Consider the following 24076-nt stretch of genomic DNA (forward strand, 5'->3'; position numbering starts at 1 on the left):
TAGTATAAATGCTGATATTGTAAAAGAGTTTATAAATAAACTTCAATGATATTTTCTAATTATGATTGCAGACTTTGAGAATGAATTATATTCGAAACTTGATTTATATATTGTACGTTGTGTGTCCTATCGAATCAATGATACAAATGTTGTGCTACGATGTGTATTTCTCTGTCTTGAAAAGGAGATTCACAAGAACAAGTAACAAGAATAATAAAGCCAAACTTTTATTGCAAGCATAATATGTTAGGTGTGTACATGACATTTACATAATCATATATTCCATTGATATAATTATCCATGAAGAACAAAATGTGTTACATCAGTTATATTATTCTAAATATTAGATTCAACATCATGTTGCATTCCATATTCAATTCAACCATAACACTTTCGACGAAGGCTGGCCCAAATTATTTAACGAATTCAGTAAACTTTATATGTTCGAAAATTTAAGTCAGCTGATATGCCATGTAACCTTTCATTTACAATCATAGTTTGTACATTTTTTTTAATTATTGATTAATTGATTTTTTGGGGGCGAGGGGGTTGAAACCTGCAAACCCTAACGATAAGACATGATTACGGATAAATACAACGAAGTGGCATCATTAATTTAACCGTGTTGAAAATTGCTTAGTTACTAAGAAATGGTAAAACAGAGTTTGGCCATCAATATTCGTCACTTGCGATTTCCCACTACATATTTCATGTAAAACTACATTTTTCCAACACAATATTTCGGGGTCATTTTTATTTTGATTTTAAGCAAGACGGTACCAATTTGAGCAGAATTGTCTCAGATTTATTTGACAATTTGGTTGTACCACTGAGAATAATTTTCATTTTATCACGAGATTAACACACATATTATTTATTGTACAAAAATTTGCTATACAATGAGATAATTAAACAAAACTTTGCCAAAAAAAAATAATCTGAAGACATTTCTTAACACCTTGCTTTTAACATGTTTAATAATTCAACCATACATGCCTTCCAAATATTTTTATTGAAAAAAGTTTTTCTAATAAAATTAATATATAGCAGATAAACTCAAGGGACGTATACATTTGCCCATGTACTGTATCAATTCGCTGACCCTAATACTCGCAGTCGAAACAATATTTCTTCATTTATATACGTAAATAAACTATACCTAGTATATTAAGCATGTTAAGATATAGTTCCGATATCGCTGTTATCATGGTTATGGAAAAACAAAAAAGTGTTTATAATTATATTTGGTTTACTATTATTTTGTATTTAGGCCATAAAATGTCAGAACAGTTTTTCACCAAAACCTTTGAAATGGTAAGTAGCCTTTTTTCAAGTAATTGCAATCCCATGCCAATGACTTTATCAGCTGTCATTTGTTCTTTCTTTTTTAATAAAACCATCCACTGTGTGCAAGGGGAAGAAGTACTTGATAGGCGTTGTCAAATAAATGTTGGGAAAGCCATTTACTCCCGAAGAACATTTAACTTATTTACATCTGTATGATTATAATTATGACCACAAGGATAATAATCTGTTTATGTCAAATTAATGAAGATGGTATACTTATACATTAGTTACAAATATTTGTTAGCACTTCATTTAATTAACCAATATTAACCCTTCTTCGGTTAACATTATTATTTATTCCGTTGTAACAGTTTGAAAAATCATAAACCTATAGAGTGTTTTGACAATAACCGCTTTATGATGTTGAAACATGTCGGCGTTTTTTCGCGCCTTACCAATATATCTTGGTTTTCTACAAAATCAATGTGCTTGCATTTGCTTATTTGTTGATCGGATATAATAAAAGCAATTACTCGGATGACGAATGACGAAGGACGACAGTTATTTACAAGGATCTGTCAAAAGCAAAACATATTTCCAAATTGAAAACAAATGTAAGAAATCTCTCTTAAAAACGGATCAAAATCGATCAAAAGCTTAAGTTAAACACAACAACTTGAAAATGGTTATATTTATATATCAATGTACAAAAATCCAACATAAGAAGTAGCGTCAACAAAAATACTGAAACAAAACTTTAGAATACTATTGCTTTTTTCTGTTTTTGATTTTACTTATTTATATTTATCATGTTTATTCTTGTATAACTTGGCTTGAAATATACACTCTTTAGTCAGTTTGGACGAAAATAGGCATATTTTAATGGACATACAAATGATTTAGTAAATGTCTTATCAACTTAATTGTTTTAATCATCAATGATAAGTTTGTAACATAATAACGACAGTACCCTAAAACCTGTTTGCATGTGAAAGGGTTTGGATAAATATTTTATCATTTTCGATTGGATTGGCTCGTCCTCAACGTTTATTGAAATTGTCAGAATAGTTTAGTCCTGAACATCATTGAGAAATACAATTTGAGTAACTGCTATTCTGGTGCTGGGAAATTGGTACCGTGTATTGTCACATGCAAACATTTTGTTTGAAAAATACCGTATAGCGGATTATTTTCGCGGGTGTAAAATTTCGCGATTTTCATTGAATAAGGTATACGAAAAATTTTGGCGGTTATTATTTTGGCGGATTCAACATTTTTAACATTACCTTTGCATGTACACTTTTAAATTGGCGGAATTTATTTTGGCGATTTTGTTCTATCCGCGAAAATACGCGAAAATTTACACCCCGCGAAAATAACCCGCTATACGGTAGTTTCTAAAATTACAACATTTTAGAATGTTATACAGACATCCCATCTGTTTATAACAATATACATGATATAAACCTGAAATCTTGTTATTGATGGTGAACCAACTATTGCTACTGCTTTAAGTTAAGGAAGCTGGCTTGCCATTTTTGGACTTTTTGTCAGATTTTCAGTATCCTCTGGTTTTATTCATTTGAATGCCCTGAAAAAATTTGCCCGGTGACCCCTATTTTTCTTTTTGTAAATCTTTTAAATGTATAATGATAAGCCATTTGTAAAAGACTTATAAAATTTTAATTACTTTTTAACAGTATTTGGGAACTGCAACTTGTCAATAATTAAGTTATGAAAAGTCTAGAGAGAATATTTTCCCGCCAAAATTTCAATGGCTAAAATCTTGAAAACAAGCACGGTGACCTATATATTTTTTGACTCTTTGGATTCCTTTATTAATCCCCTATCAATATAAACTAGTGTTTTGAAAAGTTAATTACTTTGAAACTAGGAAGCGAACTCCCTTAAACGAAGAGCTGCTTGAATATCCGAGAGAATTACTTGATTAGCTCTTACAAATCAATACATAGGTATCTAAGCCATATGACCTGTCATAAGTTATGTTAGTTAAACAACACACCAAAAATCATTCAATGCTATATATGGTGTACGTTTTTTTTTCCTATCTGAAATCAGGTTTTCTAAGTTTTAGTAAAATATCTGGTTGTTCCATTATGATTATGTATTATTTGTTATCATTATTGATATACAAATTTTATATTTTTCTCGAGATGTTTTAACATTAGTTAATTGTTTTCTTTGATAAACGCTTAGAGTTAAAATGGATATAGGATTATAAACGATATCCTCTCAAGTGGAGAGAAAACGTTAATTTTCTATAAAAGATTGAAGACATATTATTGTTTCAGATATACACCCTTCAGATAATTCAATCCTCCAATATCTACACGTTCCAGAGCAAGCATCAACCTATATATTGTAGGTTTCACATCTCGTGAAGATTTCCATTTCCTCAGGATGTCATAAATCTGACTGTACATATCTTTGTGTTGACGTACCATTGTCTCATTTATCGAACTCATTGTAATTCCTAGCTCAATTCCGAGTTGTATGGCACAGTTACCAAGGTTCCTGGGAAGACCATTTAGAACACTGTCGTCCGGAACGTTTTGAAGACGAATATCTGCAATATCTATCAAAATAATAATAGCATATTTATTTAACAGATATCTGTTTCATTTCATTAAGGAACTTCTTGCTGAAGAAATCGAAGTGCAGAGGTCAATTGAATGTCACAATTTGAATTGTTATATCAAAATAACTCTCTATGAAATGTTTGAATTCTTCAAAAACAATAAAGACTGCGTAACTGAGTACGCTGCTGCTAAGAATAATACATAAAAAAACAAATAACGTTAATTAAAAAAGTGGAAAGAAAATTACAAATTAAGCAACATGACAAATCACACAGAAGGGAAAAATGGATGGCTAAATAGTTCACAGAGTGACCTTACAATGTATGTGCTGTTCATGACAAGATATTACAGAAATTTAACAAGAAGATGATACCAGGTTTAAACCAAAAACCTCTGGCCGAAAAAAGACAGGAACTTCCTTGAAGATTAAAAGACGAACCATAATAATGGTTCACATAACTCGACCAAACACATGTTGTTCTTGTTTGCTTTAGAAGGGTTATCACAATTGAATGCTACCACAAAGAAGCGAAGACAGGATTGCAAATGTATTACATTAGTGAATATATAGATGTCATATATCCAGTTAAAATATAACTATAATGTAAAATAACATTGCATTGAACAACGTATGATTGTTCATGAAATAGTTGTCACTGCAAGTTGAACATACATAAATCTTTAAACTCAAAGAAAACGAAACGCGCCTTAAACTCTTTTCAACGATCGATTATTTTGTATGAGATATTTAGATAAATTGTACGCGTATTCGGCAGGTAAACTACGAAACTAAACATTACCTGACATTCACTAAAATAAACAAAAAAAGCGGCATTAATGTTTAACCACAACAAAAGTTTGAACAACAAATATGTAAAAAAATGTCTGGCATGCTGTATTGCTGAAAATGTGTATGTGACTGCTGCTAAACTATGCATGTGTTCGTAAGATGTAAATAAATCTCTATTATATACAATTTGTTTGTAATATTGACCCGTGTACAGCTGATTTTGGGGATAACAATAAATCAATATAAGGTTTAAAAACAGATAATTGAAACTACGGTTATCATGGTGATGACAGAGATTTTCATGTTGGTGGTTTTTTTAATCTAAGATAACACACGAAAAGATTTTTTGACGAATACATACATTTTCCTTAACGAAAATAAATGAAAATAAAAATAACATGTATGTATATATGTAATATTGTACTGTATCCCAACACTTAATCTAACTGATCGAGATATATGTTAATCTTGCGTTAATAACGCCATTCACTACAGTTATGTTAGACAAGAAAACGTCATGACCTTATGCAAATGTATTGGGTTTTTTTTTGCAGTCTTTTTTTGTATGTGTAATTGAAAAACAAGAATTTATATCATTTTGCCGTTTAAATGATGTACTTCACATTTTTCAGGTCGTACCAACCTGACTTATACGATGACTAGAACAAATAGGTTTATCTAAAAGGAGCTGAATGATTAGATATATTTAATATCAGTACATTTATTACCCCCATATTTCATGAGTAAAATAAAAATATTGGCGACTCATTGTTTAACTCTAAATATCAACTCAGTGTCATATATAGCTGACTACTTTAACTACTATACATGTGTTACCTAACAAATCTGTGTCTTCTCTGAACACCTGGAAAGAATAAAGCATTTGTTGTTTCCTAATTTATAAAATTTGGTAAAGGCAATACATAACACGAAAAAGACGTGAAAGCAAACGATGGGTATTTTTGTATAAGAAAAATATCGTTGCAACCCATTACATCATCATGTTAACAAAAGCAAGAACTGTATGTCCATTATTATTCGTTGGATACCATTTTTTCAAGGATTTCATGGGTACACGTAAACCACGATATTAAATGTTAATAGGAGTGCAAATTTTCAATAGGCTTGTATGCAGACTTGTAAGTGTCCCATAATCCACAAAATTTGGTACCGACGAAAATAATGAATCAGAAGTACCCGACGAATACATTTACTTTATAGGCGATACTTATAACAAATATCAACTCAAACATCTATCTGAATGTAATTAATGTATACTTATCGGTACGAGTAACAGGCTTGATTATTTATAATATTTCTCAATCTGAAGTTATTACAAACACCGGAGTAGATACGGTGTATTGGATTGTTAAAAGTAAAACTTCGCAAGGAAACCTCACCGAAAAGCCTAATGATGCCAAAGGACAAACTCCAATTCATCAAAATGCTTACCCTGTGGACGCACACGGTCATGCTCCTTAATGAGTTCTAGCGAGTACCTTGTTTTTACTTATTCCTAATCGATTTATGATAATTTACTATCTTTTCACTACTTTCGCTTTAATTCATGACGACTCTCCATTTTTAATATTTGATACATGCTATATGATTAATTTTTTTAAAGCGTGTTTATATTCGAAAGACATATTCAAAATGTTTTTTTTGAAATCTAATAGATCAAGTAATATAAAATTTATATTAAAACGAAGGATGCATGGATGACGTACAGACTACAATTGAACAACGCATGCATAATATGATCGTATATAAAAAAAAATCAAACCTTGCAAAGTAAATGACGTTTGTCACCAATGGCTGTTAGTGCATCCAGCAAATTACTAAATGATTTTGCCGGCTTTCCCTTTATTCTTTTTGTTTTCCAGCAATGCAATGCCATGATTCGGATAATAAGGGACATCCCTTTGTAATTGTCCTCAATATCTTCCCAATCTTTAAGTTGTAAACCAAGACGAATCATCAACTCTCTACAACTATTATTGGAAAGCTGATCGGCAAATCTTGACAGATGTTGCTCGCTTGGGGATATTGGCAAGATAGTTTTTGAAAGACCTAAATTGTATAAAAGATCATCATCACAGCAATTAACGAAAACTGAATACTTCAGATAACGTTAGAAATACATATAAGGATACAACTATATCATAATGTTTGCTAGCGTACACTTAAATGTAGCACATTCAGGAATTATAAACACATATTATTCATGGACATATGGCGATGATTGATGTATAATTGCCCAAGTTACCAAATGAAGTGGATGTACAATGTAAGTAATTATAGACTTCAACAATATTAAGAAAATTCAAACGAGGATACTAATTATCTCATGCATATTTATGTCTAAAACAAAATACTACTGTGTAAATTGTTTTCTTCCGAGACACTTTTCTGGATTCACCTCTCAGACGATAGAAATTACTTTATTGCACAAGTTATTTAATGTACAAGCGTTTTGTGTTTCTTTGATACATATGACGTGGTTCTGTACTTATATATTCCATTATTGTATTATTGTGCGATTGTAAATATTTGTTTTCTTGTCTTTAATTTTTTTCCAATGTGATAAGTCTATATGCCTGTTTGTGATCCTTTGTTACACATTTGTTTGTTTTCATAGTGATTACAGTTGGGTGCAGACCAAGCATTACATGTAGACGGGCCGAAAAAGTTAACGCGGCGTTTACTCGCGTGCACTTCATGTAAACGCCGCGTTAACTGTGCGTTAACTCTGAAATTGCAGTAGACATTAAAAGTAAACGCGCGTTTACTTTCGCGTTTACCTCCGCGTTGATTACAACACAATGTTGACTGTTGAATCCTTTTTTTTTAATAATTTTACCTTTTTGATGCGACTAGTATACAAGTGAGAGGTTAGCTAGCGATATAGGCTGGTTTTATCTACCATTTGCCCCATAAGAAAATGAATGTACCAGTTCAGGAATATTACAGTTGTTATCCATTCGTTTGAAATGTTTGAGTTATTGATTTTGCCATTTGATTCAGGACTTAACTGGTGTCGAACAACGTTACCATCTGGACATTTAGGTCACATATGTTCTCGTTGCTGAATATTTATCTGTTCGTGATATATCTCAGGACTGGTTGTTTTTATATTTCTATGTTTTGGATTTTTTTCGTTTGGCCTGTTGTCTTATTTTGTAAATTGTTTTTTTATGGTTCCATTGTTAGCTACCCCGCTTTTCTTTGTTTTTGTCTGCTTTCTGAGAGTCTCAACGAAATGTTTTCTCGTTAAATATTTTGCTATTTTGCTAATTTGTCTCTTGATGATATCCTTCCTAATATTGATTAACAAAGTAACTCAGGTTAAGCGCCTCGTACGCAAGAATCTATTCATTTTTGGGCTTTTTTTTAAACTTAGTATTATAACATATATAATCATGATAATGATGAAATACAATAACTTACCTGGACAAGTGGCCGGACATTCGTCCTGTGTCTGAAATACGTTTATTTAATTATGATACATTTCAAAATGACATGGTATCCTCGGAAATGATAATATAACATGTAGAACTAATGCAATTATGATAAAGAACAACAACGCATTTTAATTATAAGATTAAATCCTGAATTTTCTTATTTTTTCTTTCTCTTTGTTATCTTGTTTTTTGTCTCCTTTTTCATTTAATATCATGTAATACATTGTTATATTGTTGAGAACAGTTTAAATATTTCGTCTTAATTTTAATCTTATTTAACATAGATATGGCCATTATGCATGATATTATTGGACTTATTTGGTAATTGTTTATTTTACCGTTATTGAAGCATCTGTCAGAACTCGTATTGATCAGGTTTTTGACAGTTAAGTCGTACGTCAGTTACTGTAAACCAACTTATTTTCGCGAATACTATATTTCGCGTTTTACTCTTTTTATACCACTTCGCGGCTATTTAATTTCGCGATTTTCTAATTTACTTCATGTATTTTAATAAGGAAAGATAACAATTTTACATATTCGCGACAATTTATATTCGCGTTATTTTTCTACTCACGAAAGTCGCGAAAATAAATCGCTCGCGAAAATAAGTTGGTTTACAGTATATTGAGAGGATAAACCTTTATATATACAAGTTCGTCTAAACAAGTGACAACTCTACGACGGGTCCATGTAGACAGCTATGTTTTTTTTCCTGAATTTTTTTTTATGTTCGATGATCTAGTTAATGTTACGTACCTTATTAAAAACCCAGAGTAAAGAATATCTGGAAGAATGTTCATTCCCGCTGTTGCATACCCAGTCAGAATTTAATTTCGCCTTTGAAATGGATATCGTGCAGGGTGATCTGTCACACACTTCCCCGACTTCAATTTGAAAGAGATTTGACAAATTTGCCGTTTTGTGGCTCTTTCCAATGGTGCTGAGATAGAATTTTAAAACAACTTCTAGAGTCGCGGTTAGACATTCTTGTATGCTGGCTGCAATATCTGGAGAGATAGACGACTTAGATGACATGTGTGTGAGGTAGACAATAACTTTTGTGTCCTCTACAATCATTCGGAACTCGGTATTGCCATCAACAGATAACACGGCAGAGGAGTGGTATAATAATGGACGACCGTTTAACTCCATAATTGGCCATATACCACTTACTGCTCCAATAAGTTTGAAGGAAAGTGCAGATGGTATGGATGACTGCTGCAATCGATAGACCAAAGAAAGTGTTCTGTTTGCAAATGATTTGTCATCTAGAAATGACATCGGCATCTTATCTTTGACTGTACATGGTACCAAATAATAATCTACGTGTGCATCACTCTTACCTAAATATCGTTTTGGGAGGACCAAAATATCGAGATGTATGAGAACTTGAATAACGAATTCTTTGAAGTCATCATCTGGTATGTGAGTGCGGAATCTTTTTTGCTGCCACAGTTTCATGAGATCTTTTTTGTATATCTTTCCAGTATCAGTCATGTTTCTAAGGATTTTTCTAAGGGTTTCATCCTCTGGCCAAAACAATTCATCAGTAATAAATGACCTCAAGATGTTGACCAATGCAGGAGGATACAGAATGATGAAGTTGTTAAGTTCTGGTTGATCAAAATACATGATTTTGCCCAACGCGTGCTGTGTTAAGAGAAAGTCTTCAAGTTGTTTATCAGACAGTGCTAGATCTCCATTCATTGTGTTTGCCTCAGCTAAATGTGATTTAAATATAATATTGACATTGTCTTTTTTCATATTTGAAATCAACAGTTCAAGAGGAACCCAAATCATAAGCCGTCGTAGTCCCCAAGATGGCTGGTTCTGGGCAATACTGACAAGTTGGTTTTTCAAATTCTGAATTTCCTGGTCGTTTTTGTCTGTAGCATTTATAAAGAAAACTGGATCGAAGACAAAGTGTATCTTCCCTTCATGGCTACCAAACATGTCAGTAACTTTCTTCACAAAATCTGTTTTCATTTTTTTCTGTAAATCCTGAAATTGATACATGACACTAAATTGTAACGTGAACTGGTAACGTTAATTTAATTGTACAAATCTTAGCTTAACATACAACTGTTTGCATTTGAATGTCTTGACAAACAGGAAGAATATCAAACAGATCTGAATGATGTTCACATAACTAAAGTACAAGTAATTCTTGCAAATTTGTGGACCAAATACTAAGTCGGTATGTTAAGAGACATTTTAGCTTTATTCATCAAATTAAAACCTTCCATTACCGGCAAACAGGAAGAAGATGTTCTACGGATCCAAAACTATGAAGCAGCTGACTAAATACGAGATATTATTTGACTAACGGATCAACAAATGAAAGAACACATTAAATGGTATATCATACTTCGCTTTACAATATTGTTTAGAAAATTTATAAAGGTGTGTAGTCTGTAGCTTTTTTTTAAGCATTATTGATTACTACATGTTCACAAACTAAAGCTTACCTCCGGAAGCAGATCGCTATGGGTGGCAGCAAACACGATCATAGGCATAACATCACTATCATCAACACAGTAGGTGAGTATTGAATTGACCCAATGTCGCACAATAGCTAGAACAAAAATATAAACACTAAAATTAAAATAATTGATTTAGGAAGATGTCATATGAGTGCCAATGAAACAACTCTCTATCCAGGTCTCAATCTATGAACCTAAACCATTATAGGTCAAGGTACGGTATTCAACACGGAACCAAGTATACTTGTTCTTCTGTCTTAATGAACTCTCGTATAGGAATACCGAGAAATTTCTTGTATGTAAATAAAACTAATCTTAACTTAGTAAATGTGGGGTGAATATAAACAATTAAAGTACAATTGGTGCTCGATAAAAACTCGTGTTCTTCATGCACAGGTTCCAGAACTATATTTAAGGAGAAAGGAAATGTGTGTTCATTATTAAAACGATAATAACGATGTCAATTAACGAGTGTTTTTGTACCATCAAGATTTTAATCAGTCTGTGGTAAAACCATGCAAAATTGTCCGAATTCAAAATTATCTAATCAGACTGTTTTTTGTATTATTAATACCTTATATGTAACAACTGTTTGTGCAAAATATTTTGAAAACATATTCAGCCATTATTTGTGTATGATGAACATTCGACAATTGTCCATTTTTGTCCTGACAAAGGCCATTTTAAGCATATTTTTATGGTACTTTGACCTGTTGTTTGGTATTATTATAGAAAAATTGCAGATTAATGATAACTTATATCTTAACAAACAACTTAAAATGGAACAAAAGTAGGATAGCTTTCAAAGTTTTGACATTTCTCAATACCCCTACTGTGTGGTTGATATGACATGGTTTTGAAAAAGTGCCGATTTAGCAAAATTTGTCTTCTTTAAAGACCTGAATCTTGCAAGATCATGTTAAGTTTAAAAAAAAATGTAATACAGCATGAAGTTTATATATGAATATACAAAATACAAGAAAATGGTGATCGGCAAATAGTACCTTCGTACGATAAAATAACAATTTATGATGGACATGATGGCAATTTTGCCGTATTTAAGAATTTTGTATTGGTTACATGAGAAACTTTACAAATCTATGTTATATTCAAAATATAAGAAAAATAATGACAGAACTAATGTTTATTGCCTATCTTGTTTTATCAAATGCAGTTTAACTTAGTTTTGATTGAAAATATGCTACAAAAGGAGTCCTGAAAAGATCCCTTTCCAGCCCAACAATTTAGCATTTTTACACTTTGTTTCCAATACATGTATTGAATTATCACTACATATATTACAAACACTTTTCAAAATTTGAATACTGTAGTTACTTTAAAATCATTTTTTTTAAAAAGGCTGTGTTTTTTTTTACAATACTTTGAACATTCAACAAGTACTTTCATCATTATTTCATGTAAAATTTCAGAATTCTTCACAATTTTAGCATGTGTGCTTATTTTAGACGTTTGTTGTCTAAAATGGATATGGCGACATTTGTTCAGTCTTGATATTTACATACATGTTGTATTTGATGATATTACATACACATACTACAAGATTGAGACTGATAGCTTGGGGTCCATTTTTGTTACATTGGAATTAATCTTTACGAGCAATATGTCAAATATCAAGCAGTCTGCTGAGAAAGGTGTTACTTAAATTTTGTGACTCTGACATGAATGACAGATAGTGATCCCTATGAAGCTTCTGGAATAACAGTCGACATAACAACAATGTTAAGTTTCTTCATAGAATGTAATATTCAACGTCTTGAGGCATGTGAATAAGACATGTAAGATATAGATAGCCTACTATTACCATGACTAACAGGGACAAACAAAAATATTTCAAAATGAAATTAAAAATTAGTTTATACCTACATGAATAAAAACAAATATTACATATGGATCAACTGTGGTGCAGACATTTTCATTAAAATAGTTATATAATTATTCAGACGGTTTGCTTATAACTTTACTGGCATACAATATGAGAGAAGTCTGCCAGAAAGAGAAACATGCAAAATGGTCTGAATACATGCACACAGTGATAAGATCTGAAGCTAGGTCGGATGAATCTTCAGGTTTAATTATGCATCAATAAGAGCTTCAGTCAACATATCCTTTTGTAATATTGACTGCGTTTTGTCTGTTTTCTTCTTTTCTACTACAGATCAGAACACTTTACCGACTTGTATTTTAATTGTATTTAGAATTCAAAAACAAATCAATAACTTCTGATGATAACTTTGTATAAAAACTCGTTGTACTTTTTGATACATCATCCAACGCAAGATCAAATTAGTGCCTAAATGGTGGATAATTTCCCTCAAAGGATATGCAAGCCTCTGTTGAGTTTGTCCCGGTCATAAATACGTGTGTACGTTAACGTTATTATATTTAAACCGCTTTTTTTTAAGATTATAGTTCAAATTGTTCGTTCATTGAATGTTTACTTGTTTTTTCTGAAAAAAATATTTCAAATTAAAGAAATGTTATGGTAAGGGTTAGTGCCGGTTTAAAACTTGAAAAACCGCTGTATTTATTTGTGCATCTGTCCAAAGTCAGGAACCTGTGTCAGTGATTTATGTTTGATAATGGGGTTCTCATTCTCATTTTCCTATTCAAATTGTTTTACACTTGTAAGTTTCGAGCCCTTTATAGCTATCTGTACGGTGTGAGTTATAGCTCATTGAAGAAGGTCATACTTTGATCTATAAATGTTTTCTATTTACATATTGTGACTTGGATAGAAAGTTACCTAATTGAATGATTATGCTAGAAAAGACTTCATAAGTTAGAATATTTAGCCACGCAATGAAAGCACTAAACAATGTATAGACAAACGGGGGTTATATTTCTGTGGTCTGTAATGATGAAATATCTTCTTAACCGATTTATTAGATATAACAAAGTGAACTAGTATTGGCATGTATTGTTTTCCTTTCTAACCAAAGTTTTGTAAACATTGTGTGTTGTTTGTTATAGTTTGTTTAACGTTACAGAAGAAGTAGAAACAAATGCATCGTTTAAACAGTGTTAACTAACCCTGTTTGAACTGTCAAAAATTTTAACAAACTTATAACGCGGGAAAATACCTTCTGTAAAAATAATTTAAACAAAAAGGTTTGTACTATCAAACTTGCGGGAACCAGTTTGCTCTAATATGCAATTAAAGGTATGTTAATTTTTCAATACATGTCAGGATAAGGTACAGTTCTGACATGAGATAACTGCTACAGATGGGTGCAGTCCAAACCTGTACAGCAAATTAACTTGATAATCAGTCATTTGGACTGGTCAAAGTTAACCTGTGACCGAACTTAGGACTGCTCTGACCAGTCCTAGCACCAAAATCTAGTTAACTTGAAAAGCGGACTTGGTCCTAGGACTGGTTTTATGTCTGCCAAAAAGTTAACTTGGAAACAGGTCCGCTATTGATATAAGTTAACTTCGAACCAGTCCTGTCAAAAGTTAACTTCGGAACCAGTCCTGTCATAAAGTTAACATAAGTTAACTTCGAAACCAGTCCTGCCACAAAGTTAACATAAGTTAACTTTTGCTTTGACAAATCCGATCAAAACCAGACCTGTTCCCAAGTTATCTTTTGGCTGGTCTGCTCAACACTAAGTTAACTTGTAACCAGGACCGCTCTATACGATTTTTTAAAAATATTTTTAATATCTTTGTTTCGTAGTGTAAACATCGAAAATAAAGTAAAATTAATACTTCCCTTTTATTAACAGTATTAAATACAAAATGAATTATTTGAAAATTAAGTACGCATAAAACTTGCTTGTAACACAAATTTATCTGTGATCTGACTATCTATCAATTATAAAAACGATCATGGTTACAATGATAACGGGCACGAAATATATATATTACATTACCTATCAAATACAACCATATTTGCACTATATTATGTATATCTTTGGAAAGAAGTATATTTGATATTTATAGTTGTATACGTCCTTGTTAGTAATACTGTTGGTAGGTCTGCAGCAGTCCTAAAAAGGCAGACCGTAGGTCTGGTCCACCGGCGACGAAGTTAACTTGCTTGACTGCTTAAAAATTATCAAGTTAACTTAGAAAGCAGTCAATAAGTTAACTCTAAGTTAACTTTTGTCAAGGTTAGGACCGCACCCATCTGTACTTCATTTGAACTTACGACTAGAAGCCAATAAAGCTTGAAATTACAAAATTTAACATAGAAAGCAAAGGGGCTATGAATCGGTGGTTTTATACCTTCTATATTTCACCGTAATAAATAAGAGACCACAGTGTATACCTTTTCGACAATTGAAATGTGAAAGGATACTGGTGGTATTGTGAATGGGAATGGTGTATGCTGTAGTGACATAATAAATAGATGTAATGATATATGGAAGACCGTGGATCGAGTAAGTGGGAAGTTTTAACTTTTTTATAACTAAAATATATTGTTAATTTAATGATTAATACATCGCTCGGTTCACGTGTATTTAGACAATATATGTATAGTGTCTTGAAATATGAAATTTATTTGTATGAGGCTTAGAAACGGGAAAATGCGAGGTTCTACCGAGCATTTTCCCGTTTCGTGCCGAATACAAATAAATTTCATATTTCAAGACACTATACGTATATTGTTTTTATACTGAAATCGAAAAAAAATATTTATAAATGAAAAAACTATGTAACAAAAATTGTTAAAAAAAGTGTTTGGAATTTCCCTCTTGGGGTACCATTTTGGGGTATTTCCCTAAGAGCGTAGTCCAGGCGGTAAAACATTGACATATTAAGGAATTAAAAAGGGAAAATGAACTTAATTGATAACATTTGATAACCATGGTATATAAATAACCAATTTGAAGACATAAAAGTTTAAATTCATAAAAGTTTGACCATTGTTACTTTACGTTGTCATGGTCGTGACGTATCGTTGTTGATGAAATACAATAAGGAGGCGGGGCTTATAGGTTAGTTGGGGTCATTGACGTATAAAGCTTACGTTTATACGTATAGCTTTATCTGTATAGTAAAATAGCTGATTGCAGTATAAGATCTCTCTAATTGTTCATCTCAAGACATTTCAGAGGATTTTACATATGTTAATAAATGCAATACATATTAGGGTGCATGTTTTTTGATTATTGTATGTTATGGTAAATTAAAATATTTTACATTGCCATTATGTTATACTTACATTCATTAGAAATATCTCCCGTAGGATATTCCTTCAGTGGTTCATGAAAATCTCTACTACCGTCAAACATAATGACAAATGTCCCACCGTGCTGAACAAATAACTGATGGGTCATATCATACGATCGTTGACCACCAAAGTCAACCAGATCTGAAGGGGCAATCTTGATTTTGTATTGACCACTCTTAACTTCTTTCAAAATGTCTTCATGTACAGCGTATGCTTCAATTTTCTTTGTTTTTGGCAGACTAATTGAAGGCGTGTTTTTTATTTTAGATTTGACGGTTTTTGTACTCGGTAAATCTTTAGATTTTGTTAAACAAGCATCGGATAGTTGAGAAACTTTGGAACTGTAGCTGGCTTCGTTCCTTATAGCCATTAAATTTAATTCCAGATTATCAGTACCAATTGGTGATGGCGCAATGTGCTGGTCCAGGTGGGTATCAGGACTTTGACATGTGCTAGTTTCACGAGTAGGCTTTCCGATTATAACTTTCGTCAGTACATTTTGACCTCTGTCTTCTAAAACACACACACACACACAGTTACTTTCTAATATAGAAAATTAGTAAACACATTTGAACATTTATCTGAGAAAACCATATGTATAACGAGTAAAAAACAAAAGTAAATCGAGGCAGACTAAATAAAAGGACATGAGAAGGACATCGACAGATGTAGGCAAGCAACACTTATCAAGCCTGTTATGTATCATAGGTTTCAAGTGTTTATAGTCTTTAACCCACATAATACAATTAGTAAATTGTTTTTAATAGAGACCCGTTTTCAGCATTCATTAAGTCTTGGAGAAGACAATTGTTTTTGTAAATAAAGTAGTAAATACATTGAGTGAACCAAAATCGTTTCATTCATATACAGACAGAAAAACTACTTTATTGCAAGATTTTGTTTTACATATGGACCATCCCCTAGACAGGAAAACATCATGTGAGATAAAATCACAGTCTCATCCTATAATGGTATTGGACACCTCTTCATTTGCTTTTTAATTCACATCTTTTTAGCTGGTTTCATTTACCACAGCATGGATTTTGCCATTGTTTTATTTAAGTATACCAAGTGTATTAGCAACTCCTCCTTAAAACCTTTTTTAAGTTGGGTGAATCTCTCTTCAAAATCTTAACCATACTATGCAATTGTGTTCTTCTTTTTATTTTCAATATAATTATATTCGAGGTTTCCATCCACATATCATATGCTTGTTTATATTTACATTTATATCTGCCTCATAAACACCAAAACAAGAATTTTGCGAAGTGTAAGTTTCAAAAGTCACAGTTCCTCTTGTTATAGACGTGGTCGTTTATAAAATACAATTAGTTTATTAATTTTTCGACTCTGTTCTGATTATTTGAACGATAAGTGCAGCATGATAAGTAGGAACTGCTTCTCATCTCGACGCACTAGAATTTAACCCGGTTTTTAGTCTTTAGTTTCTTGTGCAATGTTTTGCTTTCAATTGTCGTTTTTTTCAATTTCTATTGACCACATTTTGGTCGACTTCATTACTTCAACTGTTTGATTGCCTTTTTGGTACATTGTATATTCATTCAATCACTATCAGTTTGATAAATTGTACAGCTATTTTTTTAATCGACAATAATAATACAGTTATTAAATTAATGTTTGATAACACAGTTTAAATACAGTCCGACTACTTAATGTTTTCTTTAAGTATGACACATGCGTATGCATCGTCAATCATTACGGTTTACAATTTTCAAACTTTACCTCCTTGTAAGGGAACCATCTCAAACGTTTCCAAGTTGATACCGTTACGCCCAAAGTGTATGACTAATCCATCTGTTGATTGCCATGTACGCGGTATTGGGCTACCAATAAGAACACTTGCTAGGGTGGACTTTCCACATGCACAACTTCCACAAAGGAATACCCTATTTTCAAACGACTCATATGTGCCAGTGGATAGCAGTTTGAGAAATTCTTCAGAGGTGCCAGCAAAGGGAAATGCGTTATCAGGGTTTACTAAAAGGATAAATTTAGAGTCAAAATAAGTTCAATGTTTTTTTTATTTAGCTGTATGCTGCATAATATGTGAATACTCCATTCAGTGATCTTAGGCATTATATTCGTCATTTATTACAATGTTTTGATTTTAAAACGAAGGAATTGACTGCAGTTTTCGATGTAATAAAGCAAGAACATTGTTTACCAGTGACAATATATTAATTATGATTATGTTATCTTATGATGCGAGAAGGATGTTAGTGAAAAACTACTTCAAAAATAAATTGATTAAATACTTCAGCTCTTACCGTTTAATATAACTACGACTACTCAGACTGTGCCCAACAAATCAGCTTATTTCAAGTTTAGATAATATCATATTCGTCTTATCTTTAATTTTTTCGGATGTGTCCTATTCCCAATTGAGTAATTTCAACTAAATGTGGATTCGCATGATGAGTGATAACAGCTTACTATAAGACACCAACCCTGTCTGGGTTTCAAGTCTCGCTCCCCGGCAATTCATTCAATTCCCTAAGATTTAGTTTGTCAACTTGTTTGAACATTTATTTGGGCGGGGTCAATTTACCTTATTTACACATTAGACTGTACTGTTTATCGGAACTTCGGAAACACTAAACCCTGTAATTTATATCGGAGAAGAGGGCAATATATCCCCTCAAGGTCTCACTTTGACTTTAAGATGAAGAACAGCAATTAATAGAGCTGTTCTGTTATTTTCAGTATTTTCTTTATTGCAATGCGCATACTGATTGTGTGCCATAGATGGATACTCGATATTCTTTTTTTCCCTTTAACACATCAACATTTAAATGTCCATTCGTGACGTCAATTTTCTTTTAAAAACATTGTACAAAAGTAATATACCATACTGTATGGGCAAAAGTATATTTGCAATTTTATCTAATAAAAGACGCTGAATATGGGGGAACTTAAAAAACATACATGTCTGAACAGTGGTAACTATAACAACTAATTGATGATAGTATAAAAAGGCAAAAAAATTACCAAAAATAAGAATTGAAATTTCCGAAGAAAAATGGAAACGATAATAAATTGATTTTAAACATGACACAAAACTTCAGAAATTATTTAACTGCATGCGTTGAATTGTCCCATTAACCAATCAAAGTGACAAAATAAAAAAACAAACTAGATACAAAAAAATCAAATAATATTCAGTCGAATGAATCAGACAAATCAAAAGACACACTTGACAAGGGTTACATTTGTTTCAAATGAAGATTGATGATTCTGATTTTTAGTGAAAAGATGCTTTGACACTAGATGAAATGTATGTTCAAACGAATACAGTTTTTTTCAGAAAGAAACAGTATAAAACGTTTCCAAAAAGGGACATATTTTATAAAAACAAATGGTATCTCTACATTGTAAAGAAACATGTTGTAAGGTATTTACTTTCATAAACAACAGTACTTCCCTGAATTGCCAAAACAGTATATATGTTAGATATATAACACTATTTGTGAACGGATGTGTGTCAACAAATCCACAATATCGTAAAATTCCACCAATGTTTAGAAAGATACATAGAAATATTAAATGATACCGTATTTTTGTATTTTTTGCGATTCTATTTTACATATGACGTGGCTTTGTGCTAAGCCATCCCGTTATTGTGTAGTTGTGCTACGGTAGTTTTTTTTATTCTTGTATTTCTTGTTTGCTAGTGTGTTTTGTCTACAGACATGTCTTTGCTTCTTTATTACATGTTTGTTTGTTTTGTGGTGATAAGGATTGTGGCACAATGTTGACTGCTGTGCCCTATTTTTGACATGTTTACCTATTATATCTGTTTGTTTTGTTCACACATCGATGTTATTATCATGGAATTGTATACGACTGTCATACATGTTTTTAAACTGGATGTAATCCACCATTTTCTACACAGGAAAATGCCTTTATCAAGTCAGAAATATGACAGTTGATATCAATTATTTCAATGTGTTTGAGCTTTTGAATTTTTGTTTTATTTCCCTTTTTAAAAGAAAAAGAGAGAGCAGTGCAAACCTGTGTGTAATTGATCACTATTTTAAATAAGAATTTATCCCGATGAGCAATGCCTTCCTCAAGAACAACATAATCAACAAGTGGAACTGCAAACTACTGCTCACTGATGATACCCCCGCCGCAAGTGGATAATATTAATAGTGTAAAAATATGCAAGTGTTCGGTAAACAGGAAGTTGTCGAGTGATGAATCTGAAAACGCATCACACGGTATAGCTGACTTATATAAATCATGAAACCAAATTTCAGAAATCCTTGTATTGTAGTTCCTGAGAAAAATGTGACGAAAGTTTCATGGGACTGACTGACTGACGGACGGACGGACGGACGGACTGACTGACGGACGGACGGACGGACGGACTGACGGACGGACGGACGGACGGACTGACGGACGGACGGACTGACGGACGGACGGACTGACTGACAGACGGACGGACTGACAGACAGAGGTAAAACAGTATACCCCACTTTTTTGAAAGCGGGGGTATAATTACATAACGTAATCAAACACATCAACAGCGTTCCAAAAATAGCCTAGTAACAGCTTTGACAAGTCCTTTCGGTTGTGTAAAAGTGCTATACACTAAATCACAGTTTCGCAAATTTACCTTTTTGTCATAAATGTTATTCCCGTGAAAGCTCTAACTTTAACAGAAGTATCTGCCAGTGCAGGCATAGAAAGGCAGTAATGACCATAATGCATATGAACAATTCAGATTAGTTAATTTCTGGAAAGTCGAAAATATGATCGCGCCAAAAACGGGAGTATGCCTTAACTACACTGCGCGATTGATTGGTTGATTGTCCAACGACCAGTGTAAAATATTTCATGCATATCAAGGATGAGATCGAATTACCTTTCATACGCTAGGTGGTCAACCCGGATAGTGGACGCACAATTTGGAATTTATTACAGCCCGATCACATCGAACATACCATGAAATAGTCCATAGTAAAGAAAAGATAGTTCCTACGCACAAGTGAAACTTTCAAAACATGTAGAATATATTAGTTATATGGATACGAAATTACTTTTGAAGCACTTGGAATCACTGCCACATGAGCAATCGATACCTGTTTCACATTTTATTTTAAATTGAATATCAGGGATTATCTGACCTGTGTTGTTTGGTACTTCTTAAGTTTTCGGAACCAGTTCGTTCTTTAATACAGTAGATGCAATAAGGTGTTGTTAGGACAAGACTTGACTTTCACTTATCTGAACTTCCGAAAAGCCGGTTTGATTTCTAATATTAATAACTTAGAAAGTGGTTTCCCCCCTAATACATGTATAATATATAATGAAAAAAAATATCAAATATCAGAAGTTATACATATTCCCGGCAGGGTTTATCATAGTTAATGTTTGGTATCAGGTTACATTTAATTGTAGCTGCAATTTTCTGTCAGTGTCAAATTGCATTCATCTAACTTGTAAAAATAATATTACGGTCTGTTTTGAGCATGCAGTAAAAACAAAAGTTTCTATGTTAGCATTATTGTTGATTTTAATCAATTACAACATGAATTTTTGATTTGTCAATAGTTAAATGATAGTTTTGGTCCAAATTAAAATTAGGACTTTTTTTTTCCAGTGTAACAATGTATTACTTCACAATTTATGACATCATCAGCCACAATAAGGTATTGCTATTAATACTTCAAATTGAAACATTTTCAGAAAGAAAGCCAGCGGGTCATGCACTATTTGAATTTTACTTTTAAGCATATGGTTTTCCGAAACCCAAATGTATTCTTTGTTTTAAACTTACATATCTCAACTGGATACCTGACTTTCAATAATTTGATTAGATTATTGAACCAAATGACATTATTTTTAAAACTGCACATATCTCCATGTTTTTACATTATTGACCAATTATGTTGTTCGCTTACGAGAAGCATAGACAAAACATTTATTTGCAGTTTAATACATTCCGACATGGTTATTTCAAACAAAACCTACTTTTTGAAAACTAAAAGTCGAAAATCAAATAACCAACCCAAAACATAATTCAGCGAACAAATAGCTTAACTATTTATCAAATAATACGATGCACAAATCAACTTTGAAAAGGTTAATGTGGAAACACATTTTACCTCTATCATTGTCAGACGTCTCTTGTAGTGTTTCGTCTTGTTGCATAACTGTAGCAGTGTCTTTATGGTCACTTTTGTTTTTGGCCATGGAAGACTGAAATGTAACAATAATACGTATACATATCAAAATAACCTCAAACAAGTATGATTAAATTGTAGAAAAAGTAATCCATTGGATTGAACATGTTTTAAAAAAATAAAAAAAACCCAATTGATTGGAGGTATTACAGACGTTTTTGGTACCTTTTATAAGCAATAGCTTAAGCAAAATACGCCCATATTCTTGGTATACGTCTCTTTTGATATTTCCTTGTAATTACTTTATTATTCTGTTACTATTTGTTTTCCTTTTAAATGGTTGAAACACCATTAAAGACACATTAATGTTCAGAATATGCAAATTTTATTTCGAATTAAATCAAAACTTTATGTCACCTTCAAATCCACTATTAGATGAAGGTCTGGAGCAAAAATATAACCAGTACAGAAACAGAAAGTTATAACGGCTAGATGTCATTTTCGATATGGACACTCAAGACATGTTTAATCAGACGATAGAAAACGAATGTGTATATTTTAAGGTTTTCTTTAATGTTGTTCTGTAGTTTTTCTGTCAATTTTCGACAAAGCTGTTATTTCAACTACTGAGGAAAAACATCCATAGTATACAACACAGACAAGGTCACGTTTGTGTTAAACATTAGTTGGATATTTCTCCACAGTCTCAATAGATTTATTAAAACGAATTCAAGATATGATCAGAAGACTGCATAAATAAACATAGTTCGCCAAGGTAAAACAGAAAGATGAAAATAATACACAAGAACAACACCTAAAATGGTTCTTAACAAGTAAGACCTGCACATTCCAAATTGCATGTCATGAGCTGCTGTCTCAATTTTTTTTGCCGTTGTTATATACACATTACTTTCATGTCTGTTGTTGAGAATGTCGCGTTAAAATTTAATTTGTAATTTAGTTTGTATCTTTATGATGTTACCCGTTCTAGTTCATGCATTTACAAAAGAAATAAATAAAAAAAGAAATAAGTCTTTGTCTTTTTTTTGCTGATCTCCTTAACTACGAAAATGTTATTGACTTGACTTTTTCAATACAACGATTAACTTAAAATTGAGGATAGATCTCTCCCCTTAAGTAGTATTATGGTTCCTTAAGCCATTCCTTATATTGATACAAACCCATCTTGCAACAATGCAAGGATTGTTTAGCTTGGTATGTTAGGAATAACAAAAAAAAACGAAACATTGATGTTAATCTGTAGTTAAAATCTGTGGAAATGTATCCGCTTAAGTTATTAGTTTATTTCGAAAATACCAATTCGGTTGTGCTTATGGTAATTGGGACTATTATTGAAATGATTGATGAGTCAAGAAACATTATTAATGCCGTAATTGTTTTATTTTAGATTATAAAACAGTCATATGGGAATGGTTCCAACTTATTTATGGATGTATGGTGATTATTATTTGTAACTTTGCGTATGTTAGCGAAACCTTTATCAAAATTGCCAGCAAAATCGTGTATGAAACAAAAACAAGTTTCGCTTTGGACAATGCAGCTGAATAGATGAAAGAAAATGGAATAACAGAAGTGTCCATTACAGAAGACACATCCAAGTAAAGTGTTAGAGGGAGTAAAAATGGTCGTTCAACTTTGCGAACAATTATATAACTACAGGATCATTAAAGCAGGCAAACTACGGTGAATACATGGATGATAAGAAAACGAAAGGCAGACGAACTATGTATATTACATTTTCAACTCAAAAGTCCAGCATGTTAAAGGAATCTTTGAATGTGAAACAAAGTATAAATAAAGTCGTCTGAATATATATTATCTAAACATTGCTATCCAAAGATGAAAATAAACTGTCTTACGGTGAAAATAAGATTTTTAAACATTTCTGATTTGACACCATGATATATCATTGATATGAGGCATACTTGTGTTCGGATAGAAATATCATTTTAAAAGAAATATCAGTCGTTTAAGATCATGTACAAGCCAGTTAATCCGTTTTCAGTACCGCACTAGACTTTTTAATTGCCGGTCCACTTTTGACTCGGTCTAATTAGTCATACGCTTTACGTCCTCTTAGGG

General features: G+C 32.2%; 2 protein-coding genes across 2 annotated transcripts in view; both read right to left on the minus strand.

Moving 5' to 3' along the window:
- Window positions 1-211: 211 nt before the first annotated feature.
- LOC134681102 (uncharacterized) lies at window positions 212-17815 on the minus strand. The gene is made up of 8 exons (XM_063540529.1): window positions 17568-17815; window positions 15816-16337; window positions 10610-10716; window positions 8898-10142; window positions 8125-8155; window positions 6461-6747; window positions 5515-5542; window positions 212-3883 (listed from the first exon to the last, which is right to left on the minus strand). Exons 1-8 carry the CDS (start codon window positions 17584-17586, stop codon window positions 3588-3590), a joined length of 2535 nt encoding a protein of 844 aa, XP_063396599.1. The 5' UTR covers window positions 17587-17815; the 3' UTR covers window positions 212-3587.
- A 3143-nt stretch (window positions 17816-20958) lies between these two features.
- The window catches only part of LOC134727740 (putative ankyrin repeat protein RF_0381), a 296205-nt gene continuing 293087 nt past the window's right edge, over window positions 20959-24076 (minus strand). Inside the window, exons 18-19 of the mRNA XM_063592127.1 lie at window positions 21956-22049; window positions 20959-21017 (exon numbers count right to left, since the gene is read on the minus strand). Coding sequence (XP_063448197.1) covers window positions 20959-21017; window positions 21956-22049 — 153 coding nt within the window. The remainder of the gene's footprint in view (window positions 21018-21955; window positions 22050-24076) is intronic.

The sequence above is a fragment of the Mytilus trossulus genome, chromosome 8, assembly GCF_036588685.1.
Source record: "Mytilus trossulus isolate FHL-02 chromosome 8, PNRI_Mtr1.1.1.hap1, whole genome shotgun sequence".
Classification (NCBI taxonomy): domain Eukaryota; kingdom Metazoa; phylum Mollusca; class Bivalvia; order Mytilida; family Mytilidae; genus Mytilus; species Mytilus trossulus.